Genomic DNA, 25,038 nt, shown 5'->3' with positions numbered 1-25,038 from the left:
CAATCTGCTAGAGAACCAGTTTGGATTCAAGCCTTTATTGAGAGGTCTAATGCTTTAATATTTTATATTTTTTGCCCTCTGAATTCATATTCATTACCGTGCATTCAGAAAGTATTCAGACCCCTTGAATTTTTCCACGTTTTGTTACGTTACAGCCTTATTTTAAAATTGATTAAATCGTTTTTTTACCTCATAAATCTACACACAATACCCCATAATGACAAAGCAAAAACAGGTTTTTAGGAAAAAAACTATCACATTTACATAAGTATTCATACCCTTTACTCAGTACTTTGTTGAAGCACCTTTGATTACAGCCTCGAGTCTTCTTGGGTATGACGCAACAAGCGTGGCACACCTGTATTTGGGGAGTTTCTCCTGTTCTTCTCTGCAGATCCTCTCAAGCTGCCAGATTGGATGGGGAGTGTCGCTGCACAGCTATTTTCAGGTCTCTCCAGAGATGTTTGATCGGGTTCAAGTCTGGGCTCTGACTAGGCCACTCAAGGACATTCAGAGACTTGTCCCGAAGCCACTACTGCGTTGTCTTGGCTGTGTGCTTAGGGTCGTAACCCTGTTGGAAGTTGAACCTTTGCCCCAGTCTGAGGTCCTGAGCGCTCTGGAGCAGGTTTTACTTTGATCCGTTCATCTTTCTCTCGATCCTGACTAGTCTCCCAGTCCCTGCCGCTGAAAACATCCCCACAGCATGGTCCTGGGAGTCTTTAAGTGGCTTTTGGAAAACTCCAAGCGGGCTGTCGTGCCGAAGAGTGGCTTCTGTCTGGCCACTCTACCATAAAGGCCTGATTAGTGGACTGCTGCAGAGATGGTTGTCCTTCTAGAAGGTTATCCAATCTCCACAGAGGAACTCTAGAGCTCTTTCAGAGTGAGCATTGGGTTCTTGGTCACCTCCCTGGCCATTGCACTTCTCCCCCGATTGCTCAGTTTGGCCGGGTGGCCAGCTCTAGGAAGAGTCATGGTGGTACCAAACTTCTTCCATTTAAGAATGATGGAGGCCACTGTGTTCTTGGGGACCTTCAATGCTACAGAAATGTTGTGGTACCCTTCCCCAGATCTGTGCCTCGATCTAATCCTGACTCCGAGCGCTATGGACAATTCCTTCAACCTCATGGCTTGGTTTTTGCTCTGAAATGCACCGTCAACTGTGGGACCTTATATAGACAGGTGTGTGCCTTTCCAAATCATGACCAATCAATTGAAATGATATGAATGCTTGGTCAAGATTTGTATTAAACCATTCCTTTCTCTAAACTGATTAGTCATTTTCCTAACTCTTATTAATATGGTTTTGATCCCCCCATGGGTCACATATTCTGAAAAGATGTTTATCTGTAAATTGATAGTTTGGGGATTTTTGTTTTATCACTATCACATTTGTCCTGTTTGTTATTAATTTGTTTGAAAATAAATATAGGTATGTAGTACAAGCTGTATTCTTTTGAAATATATCCAGCAGATAGCTCTTCATTATTGTATACATTTTACCCTAAGAGATATTTTGTTCAGGGCCTCAGTGCCCAAAATATTGGTTTGGTCTGGGTCTTGGCTAGTCTTTGTGGTCTCAACTCATGTGGTCAAGATACATAACATCACTAGCCCAGTTTTTACCTGGTGCTCACATGTGGTTGTCGTCATCCGATCAAGATGATCCAATCACAATTTGACACATCTATACTAAAATGTATATTTTATCAGTCCACTTTCTCTGCATTGTGACCAGATTTTGTGATCCCTCTGTATGCAAATTATTTGACAGATATTGTTTCAAAATAATATGAATGTATTCATTTTAAGACAATGGTGCCACCTGTTATCTTTACAGGGCTGGATAATGATGATTTAGAGGTTTTTACAGTCCAGATCTGTCTACACTTGTGAGATATCCAGACACAATGCGTGCTCTGCTACCTCCACAGGTGGCCAGGAAGATCAGATCACATTGTGTTTTTTGATCATCAACACCTGTCTACAAATGAGGACACAATCAGTATGGAATGGTTCTGAAGAGGTTGCGTCTGGTCTTCACTTCATATCTGTTCCCAACATATTAATAAACATGCCATTGATTAGTCAAAGATTTGTATTTTTAAGGTTCCTTGAATTGTTTCCTTTAATTAAGAGGGACCAAAAGATGCATATCACTTATAAGAATTACACTTCACAGATTAACATTATACAAGCATATGTTTAGTGTTGTAATTTAAAAAATATATATATCACCATCTGAATTCACGTGTCAACTTCTGTCTCCCGAAACTATGTACAAGAATACAAGGATATTTACAGAGTACTATATAAAGCAATATTTTACACACACACACACACTACAGCTGCATTTTTTTTTTGCATTCACCCCTAAAAATGAAAACACAATCGACCACTAATATACAATCCTGATATACTTAGTTAACGTACCTAAGACACGCTGTCATAGTGAGAAGAAATGTCATAAAAAAAAGTTGAGTGAAACAGAAATGGCATGGTAGACGGCAGTCCAAAATTTGATCACCAACGTCAAAGGAATTTACTTGAAAAAGCTTGAAACAGAAAAATATTTCATAATCAATAATTGTGGTAGAAAAATAAACAGTGCAGTATTGAGGCTCATGTACAAAAAGGTGACATAGTCCATTGTCTGCAGAGGGTCAAATAATTGATTGTCGTCACTGAAATGATATGGGCCTTGCTTTGGGCTGCTGAACTTGCAATGCCAGGGGTACATTGGAAGTAGTATCTAAAAGGCAGAGAATATAGCCAGCTATCTCTCATTGCTTGAGAAAAATAATAAGTAAAAAAGCACATTACATTGTATTTCATTACATACCTTAGTCTCACTATCATCATCATCATCTTAAAGAATACATCTGAAACAATATCACACCATGCACACAGTAACCACACACACTCCCTCTCACCTAATGATAGGCCAATGCACTAAATGTATCCAGGCTAATCATCAAGTCTGGATAAGTGTAGCCTAACAGACTGCATTGCGTAATGAAAAAATGAAAAGAATGATTTTTAATATTTTCAGAAAAACTGAAATATTCAGCCAACATTACAGGTGGGACTGTGTAGTAGACCTACAATATACACCTGTTTGTCTTTGATTTTAATGTAATGTGTATGTGATTTGTTTTATCTTATGACTATTGATGGATCAAATGAAATCCTAATAAACAAACTTGTTGAAAAGTAGCCTATGGCAGTGTTAAACATGGTACTAAAAACAGGACGTTTAACAATACTGACTGAGAACTAGTTGCATCCAGATCGGACCAGATCCAGATCGGACCAGATCCGGCTCTTAGAGTTTAGATAAGACTCATCGGGTCTTGAGTCTTGCTTCGCTCAGCACTGCAGCTTGCGGATGCTGCGCGAGATCCTCTTGAACTCACGCTGGCCCCGCTGCCAGCGCTTGAGCGAGGTGATGACCAGGTGGCCATCCATCTTCTGGCCCATGACCAGGTAGGAGGCGTTGATGTCGTTCATCTCGTCGCACACGCACTGCAGGCCATCCTTGAGCCAGAGCACCGTCTTGCGCAGGTCGCGTTCCGTCACGCCGCTCAGCTTGTAGATGGTCTTGCTCTTGGTCTCGGGCACGATCTTGGTGTCGCCGTTCATGTAGGAGATCTCCTTTACCTTGATCTTCAGGGCTGCACAAAGCAGGCAGGGGCGAAAGGAAGAGGTGGAGGTTAAGGTTTCGATTTGCTGGACTTGAAACTGGGTGCTAACAGGCCTGCAGTAGATAGCCGACTTTTGTATATCTACAAAAGCAAGACAAGACTGCATCTACTTAGAATTCAGGAGTAGGACTTACCGAAGTCGTTTTTGCACAGGTTGTCAACTATTTCATTGTCATTTTCCTCCTTTTCCTTGCAGGCGTCACACACTCTGGGCACTTCAAGGAGAAACGAGAGTAGATGTTTTATACTCCCACTGTAAATTCAACAGGTGCTCTATCAACTATAACATAATACAGCATATTACAGTGTAAAGAGTATAAGCTATTCAATGCATCCTTTCTCACATTCCACTGTTGAGTGATCCTCGGGAGTAACCGGTGGAGATCGCGCTGTTTAAACAACCCAGTAAACACAGGTCCTGCCCAAAAGGAGGGGATTCCACAAGACTCCCCACTATTAACCTGATTTTCACTCTTCTGAAAATCTAGGAGGGAATGGAGCTGCAGGAACATGGCTTTTAGGCTATTACGTTTTATGTAATTACTCCATTACATTACTCCGTTAGATCTCAATAGGCTACTACATAAAATATATCATCGGCTGTTTGCTGTAGTGTCATGTTATTGTAGGCTAAGACATCTTTTGTATTGACTTTATTTATTTTATCAGTAGACTATATGATATGAAAATCTTACTCAAAATGTTAAACTTTTTGTTATGATGCCATAATAAAGCCCTGTATTTTTTCAGAACTGGTTAAACATGTTATATATAATCGATTTGGGGTTTATTTTGTGAATAACTGAAGTGTTGTCTAGCCGAATTATGCCAATACCTTACCTTCTTTGGTGACTGGCATGAAATAATCGATGCCCGCTGGAGGGATACACAGGTCATTGTCTTTGGGGAAGCGCTCGCAGTCAAGCATATCTGGCCACGGGAACCCGAACGCGGACATCACCGGTGCGCAACCGTGTTTGACGCTCTCGCACAACGACCTGCACGGCTGGATAGGCTCGTCCAAATCGTGCAGACACACCGATGCAAAGAGAGAGCAAAGAAACTTCCTCGTATCGGGGTGACACTGCTTCTGGACAAGTGGAATCCACGAAGAGGCTTGCTGCAAAACCTCGTTCATGGTCTCGTGCCCGAGAAGATTCGGGAGGCGCATCTCGGTGTATTCGATGTCATGGCACAAGAGAAGATTTGCCGGGATGGGCTTGCAGTTATTCTTTTTGAAGAATAACTCGGGCTGACCGAAATTGTATAATCCGTGGATGGCCATGCACGCAGGTAATGTTATCGCCCATATTAAGGACAGAGTGTAGTAATTCATAGTTGTTGCCTAAATAAAATACAAATGATCTAAAATCTTTTTTTTTTTAAATCGAAACGTCGAGCTGCAATTCCTTCATCCAGGTGTTCTTCAGCATCAGTAGCCTACATGAGTAGAGGACCACTGACAATGTTCTGAATATGTAGTAGCCTAACATGGGGTTTTCTTGTGGGCATGTTTGGGAGGAGTCAGGGTCGTGAAGTGATCTCATCTATTGGTCCAGTTTCACTCCTCGGTTTCAGGTAAACATTCGACTGGCAGAGTTACATTAGCAATTATTTTGAGTCTGGGTGGAATTAAAATCAATTACTACAATTGAATACAAACAATTAAACAATAGAGCTCACCAGAGAAAGATGTGTGAAAGTGGGCACTGGGATATTTTCTAGTGTACAATGTTCTTCATTTCTCATTTCTAGTGTACATTTCTAGTGTACAATATTCTTCATTTCTTATTGTAGCAAAAACATATGTATACAAACCAAGATTTATTTGAAAAATGGCGCTGGAGAAGAAGGCATGTCCCCAACTGATTGTGTTTTTTTGTTCTTTATTTGCGTTTTTTTTATAACTTATTTTGTGCATAATGCCACTACCTTCTCTTATAACAGAAAATAACTTCTGAACATCAGGACTGCTATTACTCACCACGGACTGGCAAAAACAAGCCAGACACAAACAATATACTGCTTTCTCGGAAACAGACCCATATCGCCGTGATTTGTGTGAAGAGGCGGCGGAGAAAAAGGGGCCGAAGGGCGGGCTGCCTTCTGAGAATTCGTAGGCAATCGAATAAACCCCCACTTCCTTCCATTCTGCTAGCAAACGTGCAATCTTTGGAGAATAAAATAGATGACCTATGGGCAAGATTAAACTACCAACGGGACATTCAAAACTGTAATATTTTATGCTTCACGGAGTCGTGGCGGCAGGATAGAACAACAGTGGCGTCTGGTAAGACAAGTGGCGACGGGCTATGCATTTTTGTAAATAACAGCTGGTGCACGATATGTAAGGAAGTCTCGAGCTATTGCTCGCCTGATGTAGAGTATCTCATAATAAGCTGTAGACCACACTACCTACCTAGAGAGTTTTCACCTGTATTTTTCATAGCTGTTTTACATACCACCACAGTTAGAGGCTGGCTCTAAGACAGCATTGAATGAGCGATATTCCGCCATAAGCAAACAAAAAAAACCGCTCACCTAGAGGCGGCGCTCCTTGTAGCCGGGGACTTTAATGCAGGGAAACTTAAATCCGTTTTACCAAATTTCTATCAGCATACAAAGCTCTCCCTCACCCTCCATTTGGCAAATCTGACCATAACTCTATCCTCCTGATTCCTGCTTACAAGCGAAAATTAAAGCAGGAAGCACCAGTGACTAGGGTCAATAAAAAAGTGGTCAGATGAAGCAGATGCTAAGCTACAGGACTGTTTTGCTAGCACAGACTGGAATATGTTCCAGGATTCCTCTGATGGCATTGAGGAGTACACCACATCAGTCATTGGCGTCATCAATAAGTGCATCAATTACATTTTCCCCACAGTGAACGTACGTACATACCCCAACCAGAAGCCATGGATTACAGGCAACATCCGCTAATCGAGCTAAAAGGCTAGAGCTGCCACTTTCAAGGAACGGGACTCTAACCTGGAGCTTATAAAAAATCCCGCTATGCCCTCCGACGAACCATCAAACAGGCAAAACATCAATACAGGACTAAGATCGAATCGTACTACACCGGCTCTGATGCTCGTCAGATGTGGCAGGGCTTGCAAACCATTCGACTACAAAGGGAAGCACAGCCGAGAGCTTCCCAGTGACACGAGCCTACCGGACAAGCTAAACAACTTCTATGCTCGCTTCGAGGCAAATGGCACTGAAACATGCATGAGAGCACCAGCTGTTCCAGAAGACTGTGTGATCACACTCTCCGCAGCCGATGTGAGTAAGACCTTTAAACAGGTCAACATTCACAAGGCTGCAGGGCCAGACGGATTACCAGGACGCATACTGCGAGCATGCGCTGACCAACTGACAAGTGTCTTCACTGGTATTTTCAACCTCTCCCTGTCCGAGTCTGTAATACCAGCATGTTTTAAGCATGTTCTTGTGCCCAAGAACACTAAGGTAACCTGCCTAAATGACTACTGACCGGTAGCACTCACGTCTGTAGCCATGAAGTGCTTTGAAAGGCTGGTCATGGCTCACATCAACACCATTATCCCTTCAATTTCCATACCGCCCCAACAGATCCACAGATGATGCAATCTCTATTGCACTCCACACTGCCCTTTTCCACCTGGACAAAAGGAACACCTATGTGAGAATGCTATTCATTGACTACAGCTCAGCGTTCAACACCATAGTTCCCTCAAAGCTCATCAATAAGCTAAGGACCCTGGGACCTAACACCTCCCTCTGTACCTGGATCCTGGACTTCCTGATGGGCTGCCCCCAGGTATTTGTATTTATTATGGATCCCCATTCCCACTCTTCCTGGGGTCCAGCAAAATTATGGCAGTTTATACAATTTTAAAACATTACAATACATTCACAGATTTCACAACACACTGTGTGCTCTCAGGCCCCTACTCCACCACTACCACATATCTACAGTACTAAATCCATGTGTATGTATAATGCGTATGTTATCGTGTGTGTGTGTGTGTGTGTGTGTGTGTGTGTGTGTGTGTGTGTGTGTGTGTGTGTGTGTGTGTGTGTGTGTGTGTGTGTGTGTGTGGGGGGGGGGCGTCTGTGCCAATGTTTGTGTTGCTTCACAGGCCCCGTTGATCCATAAGGTGTTTTGTAATCTGTTTTTTAAATCAAATTTTACTGCTTGCACGTCAGTTACTTGATGTGGAATAGATGGTAAGGGTAGGTAACAACATATCCTCCACGCTGATCCTCAACACAGGGGCCCCTCAGGGGTGTGTGCTCAGCCCCCTCATGTACTCCCTGTTCAGTCATGACTGCACAGCCAGGCACGACTCCAACACCATCATTAAGTTTGCTGATGACACAACAATGGTAGGCCTGATCACCGACAACGACAAGACAGCCTATAGGGAAGAGGTCAGAGACCTGGCCATGTGGTGCCAGGACAACAACCTCTCCCTCAACATGATCAAGACAAAGGAGATGATTGTGGACTACAGGAGAAAGAGGACCGAGCACGCCCCCATTCTCATTGACGGGGCTGCAGTGGAGCAGATTGAGGGCTTCAAGTTCCTTGGTGTCCACATCACCAACAAACTAACATGGTCCAAGCACACCAAGACAGTCGTGAAGAGGGCACAACAAAACCTATTCCCCCTCAGGAAAAGATTTGTCATGGGTCCTCAGATCCTCAAAAGGTTTTACAGCTGCACTCTCGAGAGCATCCTGACTGGTTGCATCACTGCAAGGTATGGCAACTGCTCGGCCTCCGACTGTAAGGCACTACAGAGGGTAGTACGAACGGCCCAGTACATCACTGGGGCCAAGCTCCTTGCCATCCAGGACCTCTATACCAGGCGGTGTCAGAGGAAGGCACTAAAAATTGTCAAAGACTCCAAGTCTAGGTCCAAGAGGCTTCTAAACAGCTTCTACCCCCAAGCCATAAGACTCTTGAACACCTAATCAAATGGTTACCCAGACTATTTGCAATGCCCCCTTCCCCCTCTTTACACCGCTGCTACTCTCTGTTGTTATCATGTATGCAGTCACTTTAGTAACTCTACCTACATGTACATATTACCTCAACTAACCGGTGCCCCCGCACATTGATCCTGTACCGGTACCCCCCCTGTATATAGTCTCGCTATTGTTATTTTATTGCTGCTCTTTAATTACTTGTTACTTTAATTTTTCATCCGTATTTTTTTAACTGCATTTTTGGTTAGGGGCTCGTAAGTAAGCATTTCACTGTAAGGTCTACCTACACCTGTTGCATTTGGCGCATGTGAAAAATAAAATATTATTTTATTTTATTTAAGTTATTTCACTACCAAGCATACCTCTTTGCAATTGGAGCCAGTAGAATGGGAGAAATACCTCACACATGCTACAAAACTATCAGTCTTGCACTTTTTTTTTACTAGCTAGAGCTATATCACTTAATTTAGGCTTTCCAGTCTCCTATGCTTTTTGAGTCAGCTGCCCAAAACAATAGTAATATATTAATTAATGAAAACCCATAAGCTACATCTTGTCTTTAGGGAGTATGGAGTTAGGAAAGCTATGTTGAAAGTGGCACTCGGCTCAAATTAACGCATGGATAAATTATCATCGCCAGAGGTTAAACCTTCTGGCCCACTCCTCAGGTTGGGCCAGAAATATAGTCCAGTGTGAGAACCAGAGCTTGGCGCATTGGACCCAGGGGTGAAACTCTATCTTCCCCCATCGGCTGCAGCCCTAGCCTGGCTCCCATCCCAACTCAACACCCCCTGGGCTGGAGTCTAGTCTACAGACAGCCAAATGGTTCTTCTCAGCCTTGACATCCTGCCCTATTTTCTTCTTGGGGAAAAAAGAGAAAGAAAGGATGGTGAAAGCTTTATCTTAAAGGTTGATGTCGTTCATGCTCGCAGGAGTCTTTGCTCCGACAAGTATAACTAGATCAATGTGTAAAAGGGAGAGCTGGAGTTGACATGGTCAGCAACCTAAGTCATGGCCTCCATTTCCTTACTAGAAAGTCAGTACTCTGAGAAGAATGTTGATTTTCAGCCACACACAATAACATAAGGAAGCATGTACATTGCATTGTTCTAGTGAATTTTACATTTTATTAAAGCAACAAAAATGTGTTCTTGCTTGTTAAAGATGCACTCTCGAATAATTTCAGCCAGTAGTTTTGAAAAGGATGCTCACGAGCAAAAACTGTTCCCCGTTTTTTGTGTACCACGTCATCCAATTGTGTACTGCGTCATCCATTTCGTGTGATACCTTATGGATTTTAAAATTCGTATGATATCATACGAATTTTGCAATTTGGGTGATATGTTAAAGATGCACTCAGGGATCTTAAGCACAAGAAATTGAAACTTGTCCCACAATAAGATGTTATTGCCTTGTAGTTGACATGTTACCTACCTTGACAATAATGCAGTATGTATGCTATAATAGGCCTAAGAGTACACAACCTATGTGCATGTACAATTATTATTTTTTAAAATCTTTATTTAACTAGGCAAGTCAGTTAAGAACACATTTTTATTTACAATGACAGCCTACTGGGGAACATTGGGTTAACTGCCTTGTTCAGGGGCAGAACGACACATTTTTACCATGGCAGCTCGGGGATTCGATCTTGCAACCTTTCAGTTACAAGTCCAACGCTTTTACGATAGAAAAAGTGATACTACATTGAAAAAAGAAATGAGGGAAGAATGTGTTATTGTAATGGTGTGATTTATGGCATCACCCAAAACGGTTATAATGAATTACTTTTTAAAAATTTCAATGAGAAATCTATCATATGTGATAAAGTTGTTTTTCTTTTAAAATTGTGAAAATTTTACGAGGCCCATAAAGCTTTTAGCCGTGTGCCATCCATGTCAAACAAGCCAAGAATTGACAACCCCCACCTTTTGGATGGAAAAACCAATGAACATGATTCCTCGCTAAAGCTTTCTTCTGGGACAGGGGGGGAGGGGAGGGCAGGGACGTAGTGGTAGGCGCTGTGGGGGGCTGGGGGTGGGTGGGGGGCGGGGTTGCCATGCTGCTGTGGCTTGCACTTCTCAAGATCCCTTTCCAGCACCACACAACAAGCAGATCAGTTCAAATAACATTAGTTGTCTTTCAAATACTTTAGCTGTGATTAATTGCCCTGTCTGTCAAAATTGAATCAATGGAATAGTCCCAAAAGTGCAAATCCCACCCACCTGGCACAGTGGCACTCCAAGATGGCTCAAGCAAATGTTTATAGTATTTGAAGGAAAATCAGGTCTGCACAGCAGTCACTTCGTTCACCCTAGAAGTTGATATAAGTAAATGGCAAAAGAGAGGAGTAGAATGGAAGTCAATTGAAAACAAGAGAGTCATTTACAGTGTCTGAATTAAACCTATCATTAAAGTTTATAGCTTTAAGTCCGTACATTTTTCAGTTGGGAGCGATAAAGAGGATGGATACGTTGGGAAAATGCTTAAAGTTTGGGACTTATATTCTGTGGTAAAACAAGACAGAACTTCCATAATATAAACAACTAGGAGTGTTTGGCATGAGTAAACTGTCTTTCAGTCCAAATTAATAGCTGACTATTTACCCATTCCCTTAAATTAGGTGTTTTATTGTTCGCTAGCCATGATAAAATACTTCTAAAATTCTCCTGGAATGAGTCATCATAGAATCATGAGTAGATGGCATTCCTTCTACTGAGTCACACATTTCATCTCTTTATAGAGGTTAGTATGGATTTGTTACGAATAATAGTGCCTATTGCGCCCACATTTCAGGAAGGCAGATCACCTAGAGCGCATTTAGAATGTATAAACATATGTATTTGCTGTCAAAGCAAGGCCCTTGTGTGTTGGGACAATGTGAAACTGACTACAGACACTTCCATTTTAACCATCCTCCAATAACATTTAGACTGCTGCTCGCCGAGTGTCAAGTGTGCACGTACCGGAGTGTAACTTATCTACCACTGCTTTTTATTTACATAGGGAAAATGTGCCCCCAGTGGTCTAAGGATCAACTGAGTCCAGTGGTACGTTTGTGGTGCCCCCAGTGCCTTGGAGTCAAAGGTTTACCCTGCTTTTTATGGGGCAGCGCTTCTCCCTTCATCCTTGCTCCTCTTCGTAGTGTGTAAATTCCACAAACACTTCTGCGAAGACAAACTTGAGGTCGTATTTACTCACCAAAGCCCCTATTAACCCGCTACTGGGCTCCCCTTGACCCTCGGGGTCCAGAGGCTAAGCCACGAAGCGAGCCCAGCTATTTAAACCCTAGGTTTGATAGTTCAAGTGACAATCCCTTTTATTGGGGCTACCGAGGTGATCTAAAGGTTACAAACGGGAGCACGGCTTATACTGGGGAGTCTTAACGTCTCGCTACACCAGGGCCAGTATTCACAAAGCGTCTCAGAGTAGGGGTGCTGACCTAGGATTAGGTCCCCCCCGTCCATATAATCTTGTCCATTATGATCTGAAAGGGAAAACTGATTCTAGATCAGTGTACTCCTACTCTAAAAAGCTTTGTGAATACGGGCCCAGGCAATGGTTGTGGACCCATTCAATGGGAAAGCTAAGGGGCGTAGAATGTGTTGAGGTTTCACAGGTCCACGGGGCATGGGTAAAATCACTGGGGAAGCCAAGCCGGAAAAGAAACCACATCACAACCTGTATGTGTTGTGCTAATTGTGTTGTTTTCTCTATAGCCTATTAGGTCATATGCCTTGCCACAGTGATATATAGGCCTAAGGCCGAGACAATTAGAAGATACAGAGGCAGAATAAATTCAACCACACCTTTGTTTCATCACAAAACTGGAGAGCAGCATCTGTCCAGTGAAGTCCACAAAGCGCATTGCATTCAACAAACAGTTACATGACCTACAGCATGGTCAAGCAAGTTAATGTTTCCGTCATGTTCATACTATTGTTTTCGAACCATGGAGAGTTCCCGCAAGTCGCTAAGAAAACAGGAGCTGCCTCCTGCTAGTTAACATTAGCCTACTACATCTAGCTACATATTGAACTTCCATCCTTTCAGGCCAGGGGCACAATGTATGAATTTATGGTTGGTTGGATCAGAATCGCAGTTATATAATCACTAATCAGTACGGAGAATTAAAAACAAATTGCTATCCCCATCCATGGCTAATTTAGGAAAGGGACAATTTTGTCTAACTAGCTAGCTACCGGAGGACAACGCCACAATGAGATACAATAATTCACATTTTTTCTGTCAATGACAACTTACTTTTGATGTGATTGGTGTGAAGCCAAATCCAAACTCTCTTCCCATGACACTTCCCTTCACAGTTTAGCTCAACGCAGATTGGCTATTATTATTTTTTTTTAACTATTATAACGGGAGGCCAAATGCTCACTGGCTTCCCTTGCATTCAATGCTACAGGCAGCAACAATGTCATACTCTTTTTGACCAGACAGCATCAGATAGACTTGAAGTCGGAAGTTTACATACACCTTAGCCAAATACATTTAAACTCAGTTTTTAACATTTCCTGACATTTAATCTTAGTAAAAATTCCCTGTCTTGGGTCAGTTAGGATCACCACTTTATTTTAAGAATGTGAAATGTCAGAATAAAAGTAGAGAGAATGATTTATTTCAGATTTTATTTCTTCCATCACATTCCCAGTGGGTCAGAAGTTTACATACACTCAATTAGTATTTGGTAGCATTGCCTTTAAAATTGTTTAACTTGGGTCAAACGTTTCGCGTAGCCTTCCACAAGCTTCCCACAATAAGTTGGGTGAATTTTGTCCCATTCCTCCTGACAGAGCTGGTGTAACTGAGTCAGGTTTGAAGGCCTCCTTGCTTGCACACGCTTTTTAAGTTCTGCCCACAAACATTCTCTGTAGGATTGAGGTCAGGGCTTTGTGACGGCCACTCAAATACCTTGACTTTGTTGTCCTTAAGCCATTTTGCCACAACTTTGGAAGTATGCTTGGGGTCATTGTCCATTTGAAAGACCCATTTGCGACCAAGCTTTAACTTCCTGACTGATGTCTTGAGATGTTGCTTCAATATATCCACATAATGTTCCTCCCTCATGATGCCATCTATTTTGTGAAGTGCACCAGCCCCTCCTGCAGCAAAGCACCCCCAGAACATGATGCTGCCACCCCTGTGCTTCACAGTTGGGATTCTATTTTTGTTTCATCAGACCAGAGGACATTTCTCCAAAAAGTACGATCTTTGTCCCCATGTGCAGTTGCAAACCATAGTCTGTGTTGTTTATGGCGGTTTTGGAGCAGTGGCTTCTTCCTTGCTGAGCGGCCTTTCAGGTTATATCGATATAGGACTCGTTTTACTGTGGATATAGATACTTTTGTACCTGTTTCCTCCAGCATTTTCACAAGGTCCTTTGCCGTTGTTCTGGGATTAATTTGCACTTTTTGCACCAAAGTACTTTCATCTCTAGGAGACAGAACACGTCTCCTTCCTGAGCGTTATGACGGCTGTGTGGTCCCATGGTGTTTATACTGTTGTTTGTACAGATGAACGTGGTATCTTCAGGCATTTGGAAATTGCTCATAAGGATGAACCAGACTTGTGGAGGTCTACAATTTTTTTTCGGATGTCTTTGCTGATTGATTTTCCCATGATGTCAAGCAAAGAGGCACTGAGTTTGAAGGTAGGCCTTGAAATACATCCACAGGTACACCTCCAATTGACTCAAATGTCAATTAGCCTATCAGAAGCTTCTAAACCCATGACATCATTTTCTGGAATTTTCCAAGCTGTTTAAAGGCATAGTCAACTTAGTGTATGTAAACTTCTGACCCACTGGAATTGTGATACAGTGAATTATAAGTGAAATAATCTGTCTGTAAACAATTGTTGGAAAAATTACTTGTGTCATGCACAAAGTAGATGTCCTAACCGACTTGCCAAAACTGTAGTTTGTCAACAAGAAACTTGTGGAGTGGTTGAAAAACGAGTTTTAATGACTCCAACCTAAGTGTATGTAAACTTCCGACTTCAACTGTAGATGGGCTAGACATACAGAGACCGATGTGCTGTTTCGCTCGCTCGGATGCTTTCTCCGGTGAGAGAATTCTCTTCCAATTGAAGAAAAATTATGAAACACAGAGACACGAAACATACATTATTGTATATGTATTTTTCTTGGTAATTTTTTGGGGGAAGCCTGGCATCCCTTGGCACCCATGAATACACTCCACTGTGCACAGAACACTGCACACTGTCTGTACATCATCCTAAACCTCTTCAAAAGCTCCAGAGACAAGCCCATGTCAGAGTGAAATAAACCAGGCGAAAGGAAAAGCACATTGTGGTTGGGTTTTAATAATTTAGCCTAGCGGTTAAGAGTGTTGGTTCAGTAACCGAAATGTAACTGGTTCGAATCCCCAAGCCGACTAGGTGAAAAAACTGTGGCTGTCCCCTTGAGCAAGGTACTTAACCCTAACTGATCCTGTATGTTTCTCTGGATAAGAGCGTCTGCTAAATGACTAAAATGTATAAAGCGTCTCAAGTTGAAGAGAGGTCATTTTCAAGAAAGCCTTTTAAAATATTCTTATAGTGTGATCCCCACACCTCTAACCACAACTGTAGGGCTCCCCTGTGCCAAGTACAGTGTGTCACCAACACTGCAATGTTACACAAAACCACATAATTGCTATTCGTACCATTTACATTTACGTCATTTAGCAGACGCTCTTATCCAGAGCAACAGACAAATTGGTGCATTCACCTTATGATATCCAGTGGAACAACCACTTTACAATAGTACATCTATATATTTTTTGGGGGGGGGAGGTTAGAAGGATTACTTAATCCTATCCCAGGTATTCCTTAAAGAGGTGGGGTTTCAGGTGTCTCCGGAAGGTGGTGATTGACTCCGCTGTCCTGGCATCGTGAGGGAGCTTGTTCCACCATTGGGGTGCCAGAGCAGCGAACAGTTTTGACTGGGCTGAGCGGGAACTGTGCTTCTGCAGAGATAGGGAGGCGAGCAGGCCAGAGGTGGATGAACGCAGTGCCCTTCTTTGGGTGTAGGGACTGATCAGAGCCTGAAGGTACGGAGGTGCCGTTCCCCTCACAGCTCCGTAGGCAAGCACCATGGTCTTGTAGCAGATGCGAGCTTCAACTGGAAGCCAGTGGAGTGTGCGGAGGAGCGATGTGGCGTGAGAGAACTTGGGAAGGTTGAACACCAGACGGGCTGCGGCGTTGTACTCTGCGAATGTTGTAAAGCATGAACCTACAGGATCGGGTCACCGCCTTGATGTTAGCGGAGAACGACAGGGTGTTGTCCAGGGTCACACCAAGGCTCTTAGCACTCTGGGAGGAGGACACATTGGAGTTGTCAACCGTGATGGCGAGATCATGGAACGAGCAGACCTTCCCCGGGAGGAAGAGCAGCTCCATCTTGCCGAGGTTCAGCTTGAGGTGGTGATCCGTCATCCACACTGATATGTTTGCCAGACATGCAGAGATGCGATTCGCCACCTGGTTATCAGAAGGGGGAAAGGAGAAGATTAATTGTGTGTCGTCTGCGTAGCAATGATAGGAGAGCCCATGTGAGGATATGACAGAGCCAAGTGACTTGGTGTATAGCGAGAATAGGAGAGGGCCTAGAACTGAGCCCTGGGAGACACCAGTGGTGAGAGCACGTGGTGCGGAGACGGATTCTCGCCACGCCACCTGGTAGGAGCGACCTGTCAGGTAGGACGCAATCCAAGAGTGAGCCGCGCCGGAGATGCCCAACTCGGAGAGGGTGGAGAGGAGGATCTGATGGTTCACAGTATCAAAGGCAGCAGATAGGTCTAGAAGGATGAGAGCAGAGGAGAGAGAGTTAGCTTTAGCAGTGCGGAGAGCCTCCGTGACACAGAGAAGAGCAGTCTCAGTTGAATGACCAGTCTTGAAACCTGACTGTACCACAAGGGTGATGTAAAGCGGTGTACCCTGCAACCAAGAACCCCAAACAGCACAATCTGTGTTGGCCCATATTTGTCCTCCATAACCAAGGGAGATGCTCCCTAATGAAGCATAGATCTCAGGTCAGTCTGGAGTTTGACAACATTATGGGTAGAGGTTAGAGTCAGGAATCGGGAAGCTGATCCTAGACCTGTGCTTAAAGGGGCCACGTCTCCCCAGAACAAGTACCAGCAGGTTCTCGTTACAACTGTGTCAAAATGAGACGCAGCTTTGTTGGAGCGACTCGCTCATCTGTAGGCTGGTAACCCCTTCCTTTCTCTCTTTTCCTCCCCCCTCCATCCCTCCCACCCTCCCTTTTTACATGTTTTATTGAGAATCGCAGGCTGGACTACTGTCACAAGCCATTAGTGAAGGAATGTTTCCTCGGGTTCAAGAGAAACCCAAACCCCACTGGAAGCCTTTGAGGAATCAATTAATCGAGCGTTAATAAAGTCCCTTGCGGTGTGAAGGGGGCTTGGACCATCGGGCCCGCTCGAATGTAAAACAAGAATTCTCTTTCATGTTTTCACATCAAAGTCGCTATTCCTTGATCAGAAAGCTATTTTTTTTCCCATCTGCACTTTACAACAATTTTTTTAACGTTTGCTATTTGGGAAGGAGTTCGCTAGTCAGGTCTCTGAATATGTTTACTGTAATTTGGTTGTAAGCGACATATTTCTAATTATAGTAGCTGGGATTAGTGTCACTGAAACGATATAAGCCAAATCTTTCATCATTATGATACGACATTCTGTTCCAATCACGGTACCAGAAGAATTGTTGTTGGCTTTCGAGAAGGGCTTTGTTAAGCCGATTTGACGTTTTAAAATTCAGCAGTTACAAAAGCTTGTCATTAAAGGGGCAATCTGCCGTTCAAACAACAAGTAAGTAGTCACCACACCACTGTTTTGGTAAAGAGCTGAAGGATGTGGCTTGAGAAATGAAACCGCTCGCAGAGCTATGGATAAAAAGAATGACCATACATGAAATCAAAATTGTAATTTCAACTATGTTTTGAGGTTATGCAGTGTTTACAAACAATCTTATATTGATGGAGTAAGTAAGACTGTTGAACTAAGCTCATGAGGCATTTCTTAAAATCAATGGGTAAATATCATACATTTAAAAAGCAAAAGAAAATATCAACCCTTTAAGCACTTTCTAAGCTTCTCAGACTGCGTTTAGACAGGGAGCCCAATTCTGATAATTTTTTTTCACTAATTGATCTTTTGACCAATCAGATCAGCTATGAAAAAGATCTGTGTGAACGCAGCCATAGTGATCTGCAAGTGCCAATCTATCATAGATCTTTGATCTGCAGTGTATGAATCTATTATATATGATTCATGGTCTGAGTGACATTTAGACCGATGCTTCGTGAGATCAACAAGGCTGTTCCACTTCTACTCTGTACTTATTACGTAGGGCCCACCACGGGACCCCCAACAGAGAATCAACGTATAGTCCAGGATATGTACTGAAGTCCACATGGACCACATGTACTAATGACCTTGTTAGCCGTAATCCCTCTGCATACATTGACATAAGAGGGGAAGGAATTCATCCTATCTATCTAAAATGTATTAATCTCATTAAAGTTCCAGAGAGTCATATAGATAATGTTTGCTGAGTGTAATTTATGAAATGCCCCCATTATGGAGGTAACATTGTTTCAGTATGGAGGTTCAGGCAGCTGTGACACAATCAACTCTCATGCTAAGGGGGGGGGGGGGGGGCGCTGGCCAAGAGTTGTGGCCCTGTCCAGCTTCTACTTCAACTAGATCTACACATCTGTACAATGCTCAAATTCTATTTCAACTATATCTACATATATACATTGAGTGCACCAACCATTAGGAACACGTTCCTAATATTGAGTTCCACAGGGATGCTGGCCCATGTTGACTCCAATGCTTCCCACAGTTGTGTCAAGTTCGCTGGATGTCCTTTGGGTGGTGGACCATTCGTGATACACGCGGGAAACTGTTGAGCGTGAAAAACCCAGCAGCGTTGCAGTTCTTGACACAAACCGGTGAGCATGCCACCTACTACCATACCTCGTTCAAAGGCACTTACATTTTGTGTCTTGCCCATTCACCCTCTGAATGGCACACGCACAATCCATGTCTGAATTGTCTCAAGGTGTAAAAATCCTTCTTTAACCTGTCTCTTCCCCTCCATCTTCACTGATTTGAAGTGGATTTAACAAGTGACATCAATAAGGGATCATAGCTTTCACCTAGATTCACCTGTCATGAAAATGTTTTAATGTTTAAACATTATGTTAATGTTTTTTATACTGTGCGAGTCAAAGTCAACAGCATGGTACAAAAAAGGCTTCTTCAGGCTCGTCTCTGTAGAAAAACCCGTTATGATTTTAGGTAGAACCATTTTTCCCACAAAGAACCCCGTTAAAGACGTTTTTTCCCCATGGAGACTGTTTTGGAGTCTCACCCTCCCGGATGAAAAGGGTTCCATTTTCACTACAGAAAAAAGGCTTCCAAAATGTTTTTTTTGTGGGTGAAAAGGTTTTACCTAGAACCAGAAAGGGTTCAACTACTACAGGGACACGAACTGAACAGACACAATGTCTATATGATTGACTGTTAGTACACATGAGGTCTTCCCCTTTCAGACAAGCTGGAAAAGTGTTTTTGGGTTGGGATCAAATAAACTTAGGTGGTGTTTTTTTAAATAAAAAAGTCAACAGCTTGCCGTTTGAAAAGGTCAGAAAAGCGTCAGAACATAAAGTGCAGCACGTAAAACATTGGGCCGAGCAGTTTTACGCTATACAGGATGTCCGCGACCCACGACAAGCGGATGCTTCGGAATGGCCTTGCTCTTTGACCTCTGACCGACACTGGAGCTGGAAGTCTCACACTGAGGGGCTTAGAAGGACTTTTTACGACGCACACCAAAGCAACGAGCAGCCCTGGGGTTACTGCACTGTCTATGGATGACCCAGACCTGATCTCCATCTCATACGGAAGGGCACCACCATCCCGTTCTCGCCACCCCCACCCCCTTCCCTGACTGAGATGCATTCCTTCCCTTGGCGTTTACCTAAATCAGTCCTTGTGGAAAAAGAGAGGGGGCTATCAACCTACCTACCACTCTAAACCATTATTAGCAAGGCTTGGAAAACATACAGATGAGACGTTAACCAATTAAACAAAATGTAGCAGCTGCCGGATATCCATTATGGCCAATTGTAAAAGGTGGGGTCATTTCCTGACATTTCGCTCACGTTTATGCCCTCGGAAACTTTCAGTTGATGTACATAGTTGTGAGTTAGCATAGGCCTATGCTGATTTAAAAAAAAAAATGGGTACGAGACTAGCTATAAGTTAGAGGCTATATTTATAGTCTGTGTACTGTATTTCGGACAACCTGTTGTCTTGATGAAGCCATGGAGTCTGTATAAGAGCTCCATAAGCAATAAGGGAGAGGGTCTAGGTTTAGCTCCATCTGTAAAATACTGGAACAAAAAGAAAGGTGGCTTAACAGGTTCATAAACCGATTGTATTTCGTATCTAATTAACTGACCCAAAAGTTTGAATCATGCACAGGTCGGCAAGGAGCGCCACATTTATCAAACTTCAACTTGAGCTTTTAAGACCTCAGGTACGGTCTTACGTGTACAGTGTACCTTTTTGGTCTGAAGCTGTTAGACACAATATCACTCTGTTTACTTAGACTTGTTTTAGAGTGTCCAGTGCTATTTTTCTGCTACATTTTATTGATATCAATGATCCAGGCTCTATCAACGATTAAGCGTCACTCTATCTGGGCATTCTAGAGGAATGGGACTAAATCCCAATGCCCCCCCCCCCCAAAAAAAAAATATACTTCTTAGCTCATAAAACAGAAGGTGAATGCACCAATTTGTAAGTCGCTCTGGATAAGAGCGTCTGCTAAATGACGTACATGTAAAATGTAAAAAACAAGTCAGGATGTTTTTCCAGATAACGTACATATGGCCCATAAAGTATTCATCTAAATGCAAGTGCTACAAGACATGAACAAATGACTGCTCTTGCACCAGTCATGGATCATTTGGCAGTGTGTGTTGTGAAATAGTCTCCACAAACCCTCATCACCGTCCTCTTAATTTTAGCCAACATGACTGTGGGTGTGCTAAGTGACCCGGAGTGACCCGGGAATACCAGACGCAGACTCATGTATAAATAAAGCTCCGGCATTCCCACTCAAAGTCGCAGCCACTGCGACAAGGCCGGAATTAGTTTACAGGGATCAGCTGAGACCCATTAGGTTTCACTTGAGCAGAAACAGACGTGAGAGCAACCATCGCGGAACCGCTCCTTCATCGTATCACAAACAACCCCCGCCAGCCCGTAAATGTGAAATGTGACCTGTAGTCCGCCTCTGAAGTCACTATCAAAATATAATTATCCAAAAGGCACACTACAGTAGGCCTACAAGTTAACATTTATTTTCGCTAGGTCATTATTTCTATTTTTTTTTTTATTGCAGATGTATTTTGCGATAAAGGTCTCGTTTCCATTTCTGCCTGTTTGAAATTGTTTTGGATTTTCCAGATTTTGTTGCATTAATCAATGTGATAACTTCTTACAACTGGAATAATCTTAACATAAGGTCATTTCTTTGAAATTCCATTGATTGATATGAAGCAGATTGTGTTGAGGTATGAGGTATGTAAACAGAGCATACAGTAGAACACAGATTTCTTGGAAATGTGGAAATAGTATGAAAGCAAACCACTCGATAATAATCTGAGAAACAAGCAAAAATGTGGTTGCAGCAAATCAAGTTAATAATTTCTGTATATTTTCATCTAACATGGATTTAGTTACATACAGGACATGAGGGTATTGTTTAAAAAAACACACCAATTGCTTTTGCAAGATGAGCTTACAAAAGCTGCAAGCATATCAAAGAGTTGAAAAGTTGAGACGCCTTTGCACCGTAGGAAGAGGACAAGCAACAGTAAAGGTAAAATGAAACATTGCTTAGAGGCAGAGGACTTAGCATATGTTAAAGTGTAAAAGTATTATACAAAAGACTGATTATGGTTAGTGTCGTGCAAGGCATCTCTTTCTCAGCCAAGTATGGCACAGTTACATCATCATGTAATCAAAGGTTTCCCCACTCACACAGCTGAAGGATGGACCAGTGCTCCAAACAACCTGCAGCAATAAGGGGTGGGGAGGTTTGACGTGAACCTGTGTGTCCACGAATACTATCATTACGTGTTCAAATAGTCACCACGAGATTTTTTATTTTTTTTATTTTATTTTTTATTTCACCTTTATTTAACCAGGTAGGCAAGTTGAGAACAAGTTCTCATTTACAATTGCGACCTGGCCAAGATAAAGCAAAGCAGTTCGACACATACAACAACACAGAGTTACACATGGAGTAAAACAAACATACAGTCAATAATACAGTAGAAAAATAAGTCTATATACAATGTGAGCAAATGAGGTGAGATAAGGGAGGTAAAGGCAAAAAAGTCCATGGTGGCAAAGTAAATACAATATAGCAAGTAAAACACTGGAATGTTAGATTTGTAGTGGAAGAAAGTGCAAAGTAGAAATAATGGGGTGCAAAGGAGCAAAATAAATAAATAAATAAATACAGTAGGGGAGGGGTGGGGGTTAAAAAAGGGAAGGGGTCGATTTCCATTTAGAATCCATGTTTCAAATGGGACAATTGGGTGTTGTAGACTAACATGACAAAGTTGCACCAGAATGTCCATATGTCCATAATGTTGAAACGTCCTTAAATTGTACAAATGTCAGCTTCTAACCTTACTCTTATGCAACTGCATTTAGGGGAATATAATTATGACAGTAATATCCACTTGTTGTTGCCCATTTGCTAACTGAACCACACTATGCAGTCAGTGTGCTTTCATCACCAGTACCCCCATGCTCTGGCATGTTGACGTTTTTCGCCAAGATGTCTAATTATTTTGACAATACTTGATGGATGACAGTGTGCAGCCACTTCAAATAAGTCCTACTGCATGTAGAAGCCAATGCGATAATTCCCTCGGCGAGTTGGATTATCTCATTTGAGGAATATTCTTTCCTCTTCACTCACAGAGCTAGACAATTGTGACCACAAGAATGAATTAGCTAAACATTTTGGAAGGATGCATTTTCATGGGATCACATGTACTTTATTAATCAATATGATAACTGTGTATGACAAAATATTATATTTTTTATTAGCAAGAGGCATTGTTGCTGTAAAGGTGTGTCACATAGGCGTTCCTAATGTCAGAATACACCCTATACTGAAAGGGAGTTTTGTTTTATATTGAAGAGAACTTTCCATAGCGCAGCTTGCGCAGGCTTTTTAACCATAGCAAAAAGTGTTTTCCCCTGCCATTTTTACTGTTTTTAAAATAATACGCAGACAAACACTGTCATTATACCCTGATGAAGACAGCTTGTCTGTCGAAACATTGGATTTAAATATTTTTGCATCTGAGCTCTTTCCTTTATTTTATAATACACTTTACCATCCAAGTTTACACTTTTTAATAGAGCCAGGCAAAATGATGTACCTTTATCCAAATAGAAATAGATTTAAAAGACCCTGTGTCTTCACGTCTGCAAGACTTACTTTTAATTATTTAGCACCTATGGACCAAAGCAAGGCACTACATTAAAGGATAAAGAAGGTCTTTGCCGCACCCGGCATGGGATACATTGACACTTGAAACATTGATATTGTTCCGAAGGATATTACCTTCCTCCTGGTCCACAGTACAATAACAACGTTTGATATAGAGTTGTAGTATATCATTGACTACATGAAGACAGTTTTGTACCTCTCAAAGTAAGTGGAGAACATCGTCTCCAGATAAACCACACAAATGTATTCCACTTGCCTTGTAGTGTAAAGATAGCGTAGACCTTTTGGTGAATAGCCCAAATTCCTACCCTTTCTTAATATATCGCACAGTTTCTTTGCGTTGACTTACAGTACAGAACATTTTCGCTTTACCTTCATCCACTGTGCCAAGAGGGTTTGCTAACTTGGAAGTGTGCTTGGATGGAACAAGCCCAAGGCACTGCACATTATACCTGCAGAGTCCTGCTGGGGGCAGCAGAAAGAGACCAGGCCTTAACCTATTTGGGAGACGCCGCTGCACACACACTTAAAAACCTCCTGCACGTTTACTAAACGCTGAAGGCATTTCCAAAACCTTGACGAGACGACCTCCTTCAAAGTCCCTACACGCTAATTGTTTGACATTTTGAGAGGTAGGATGGTAGCTAGGCTTCTCTAAATGGCAATTAAGTACTGTTTGCTTGCATTTACCACTTTCTTTTCAACAATAAATGAAATCCAATTAAGTTGATTTTGTTTGCAGATTTTGTCTAATCACGTAGTCTGGTCAGTTGGTCATCAACCCTGATTCTGTAGTTCTGCAGTGTGTGCAGGCTTTTGTTCCAACCAAGCATGAACACACCTAAAATAGCACAGAACAAATCAAGGTTAGTGCTAAGATCAAGGTTAGTGTTAGGCCCACAAAAAAGTCTGCACCAGGGTTGGTAACCGCTAGTCAAGGTAAGCAGCACCAATGTGATCAGTGTTCGCTAGGCTGTGGTAGACCCACTTCTCTCCAACTGGTCTTCAAACATACCTTATGGCTATGATCAGAACATTGAACTTATATTCAAATCCAAGGAATTACTGTACAATACATGACATCAAGATAATGTTTAGATTACGATTGCCCCAGCCAAACACTTTCCCTGACACTACCCTTCAGTAGACCTTAGTTGCCCTCTCAAGATGACATAACCATTTTACAGAAAGCTCTGACGCATGTTGTTATCTTAATCCATTCCATGTTCACGACTGTCTGAATTTTAGGGCTGCTCAAAATGGAAAATAACAAGTGACAAACTTACTCAGTCTCAAGACGATGGGGCTTTCTTCCATTTGCCTTATTCTCAAAGGGTAAATTATGATCTGTTGCGCAAAGCACGCCTCAGTCGCATTCCAATGGAAGGTATCGCTGTTTTAAAGAACGAGTGGACATAGCTCAGCAGAAACCCGGTCTCGCTGCTAGCGAGGCAGGAATCTTGAGAACACTTATGGTCCTTTACTGATTCCAGACTCTCTCCTAATCTCATTGTCATCTCAACCACTCATTGGCAATTTAGAGTGGAAGTGGTATAGTATTGTGAATATGTGAGAAAGGTAAGTAACAGCCTTATATGTGAACTCTCCAATGTCAGTACTGTATAAATCAATACTTTATAGGAGTAAGTTCACGTCAGGGGAAGTAGACGAGAGAATACTTTCCTCTGGTCCTTTGAAAACCTTTTGTTTACAGTCAACTTATTAGTAGCTACAATCCCTCTGTAGCTAACACTGAAATATTAGTAAAAAG

The 25,038-nt window shown here is 42.4% G+C and overlaps 1 protein-coding gene across 1 annotated transcript; it reads right to left on the bottom strand.

Moving 5' to 3' along the window:
• Window positions 1–2,107: 2,107 nt before the first annotated feature.
• Window positions 2,108–5,167, bottom strand: LOC106610025 (secreted frizzled-related protein 2). Its single transcript, XM_014209135.3, has 3 exons — window positions 4,542–5,167; window positions 3,836–3,916; window positions 2,108–3,671 (listed from the first exon to the last, which is right to left on the bottom strand). The coding sequence occupies exons 1-3, from the start codon at window positions 5,035–5,037 to the stop codon at window positions 3,367–3,369; spliced, it is 882 nt and encodes a 293-aa protein (XP_014064610.1). The 5' UTR covers window positions 5,038–5,167; the 3' UTR covers window positions 2,108–3,366.
• Window positions 5,168–25,038: the final 19,871 nt, after the last annotated feature.

Source organism: Salmo salar, chromosome 08, assembly GCF_965601325.2.
Source record: "Salmo salar chromosome 08, fSalSal1, whole genome shotgun sequence".
Classification (NCBI taxonomy): domain Eukaryota; kingdom Metazoa; phylum Chordata; class Actinopteri; order Salmoniformes; family Salmonidae; genus Salmo; species Salmo salar.
The sequence above is the reverse complement of the archived record's forward strand: the minus strand, read 5'-3'. Positions and strand labels throughout refer to the sequence as shown.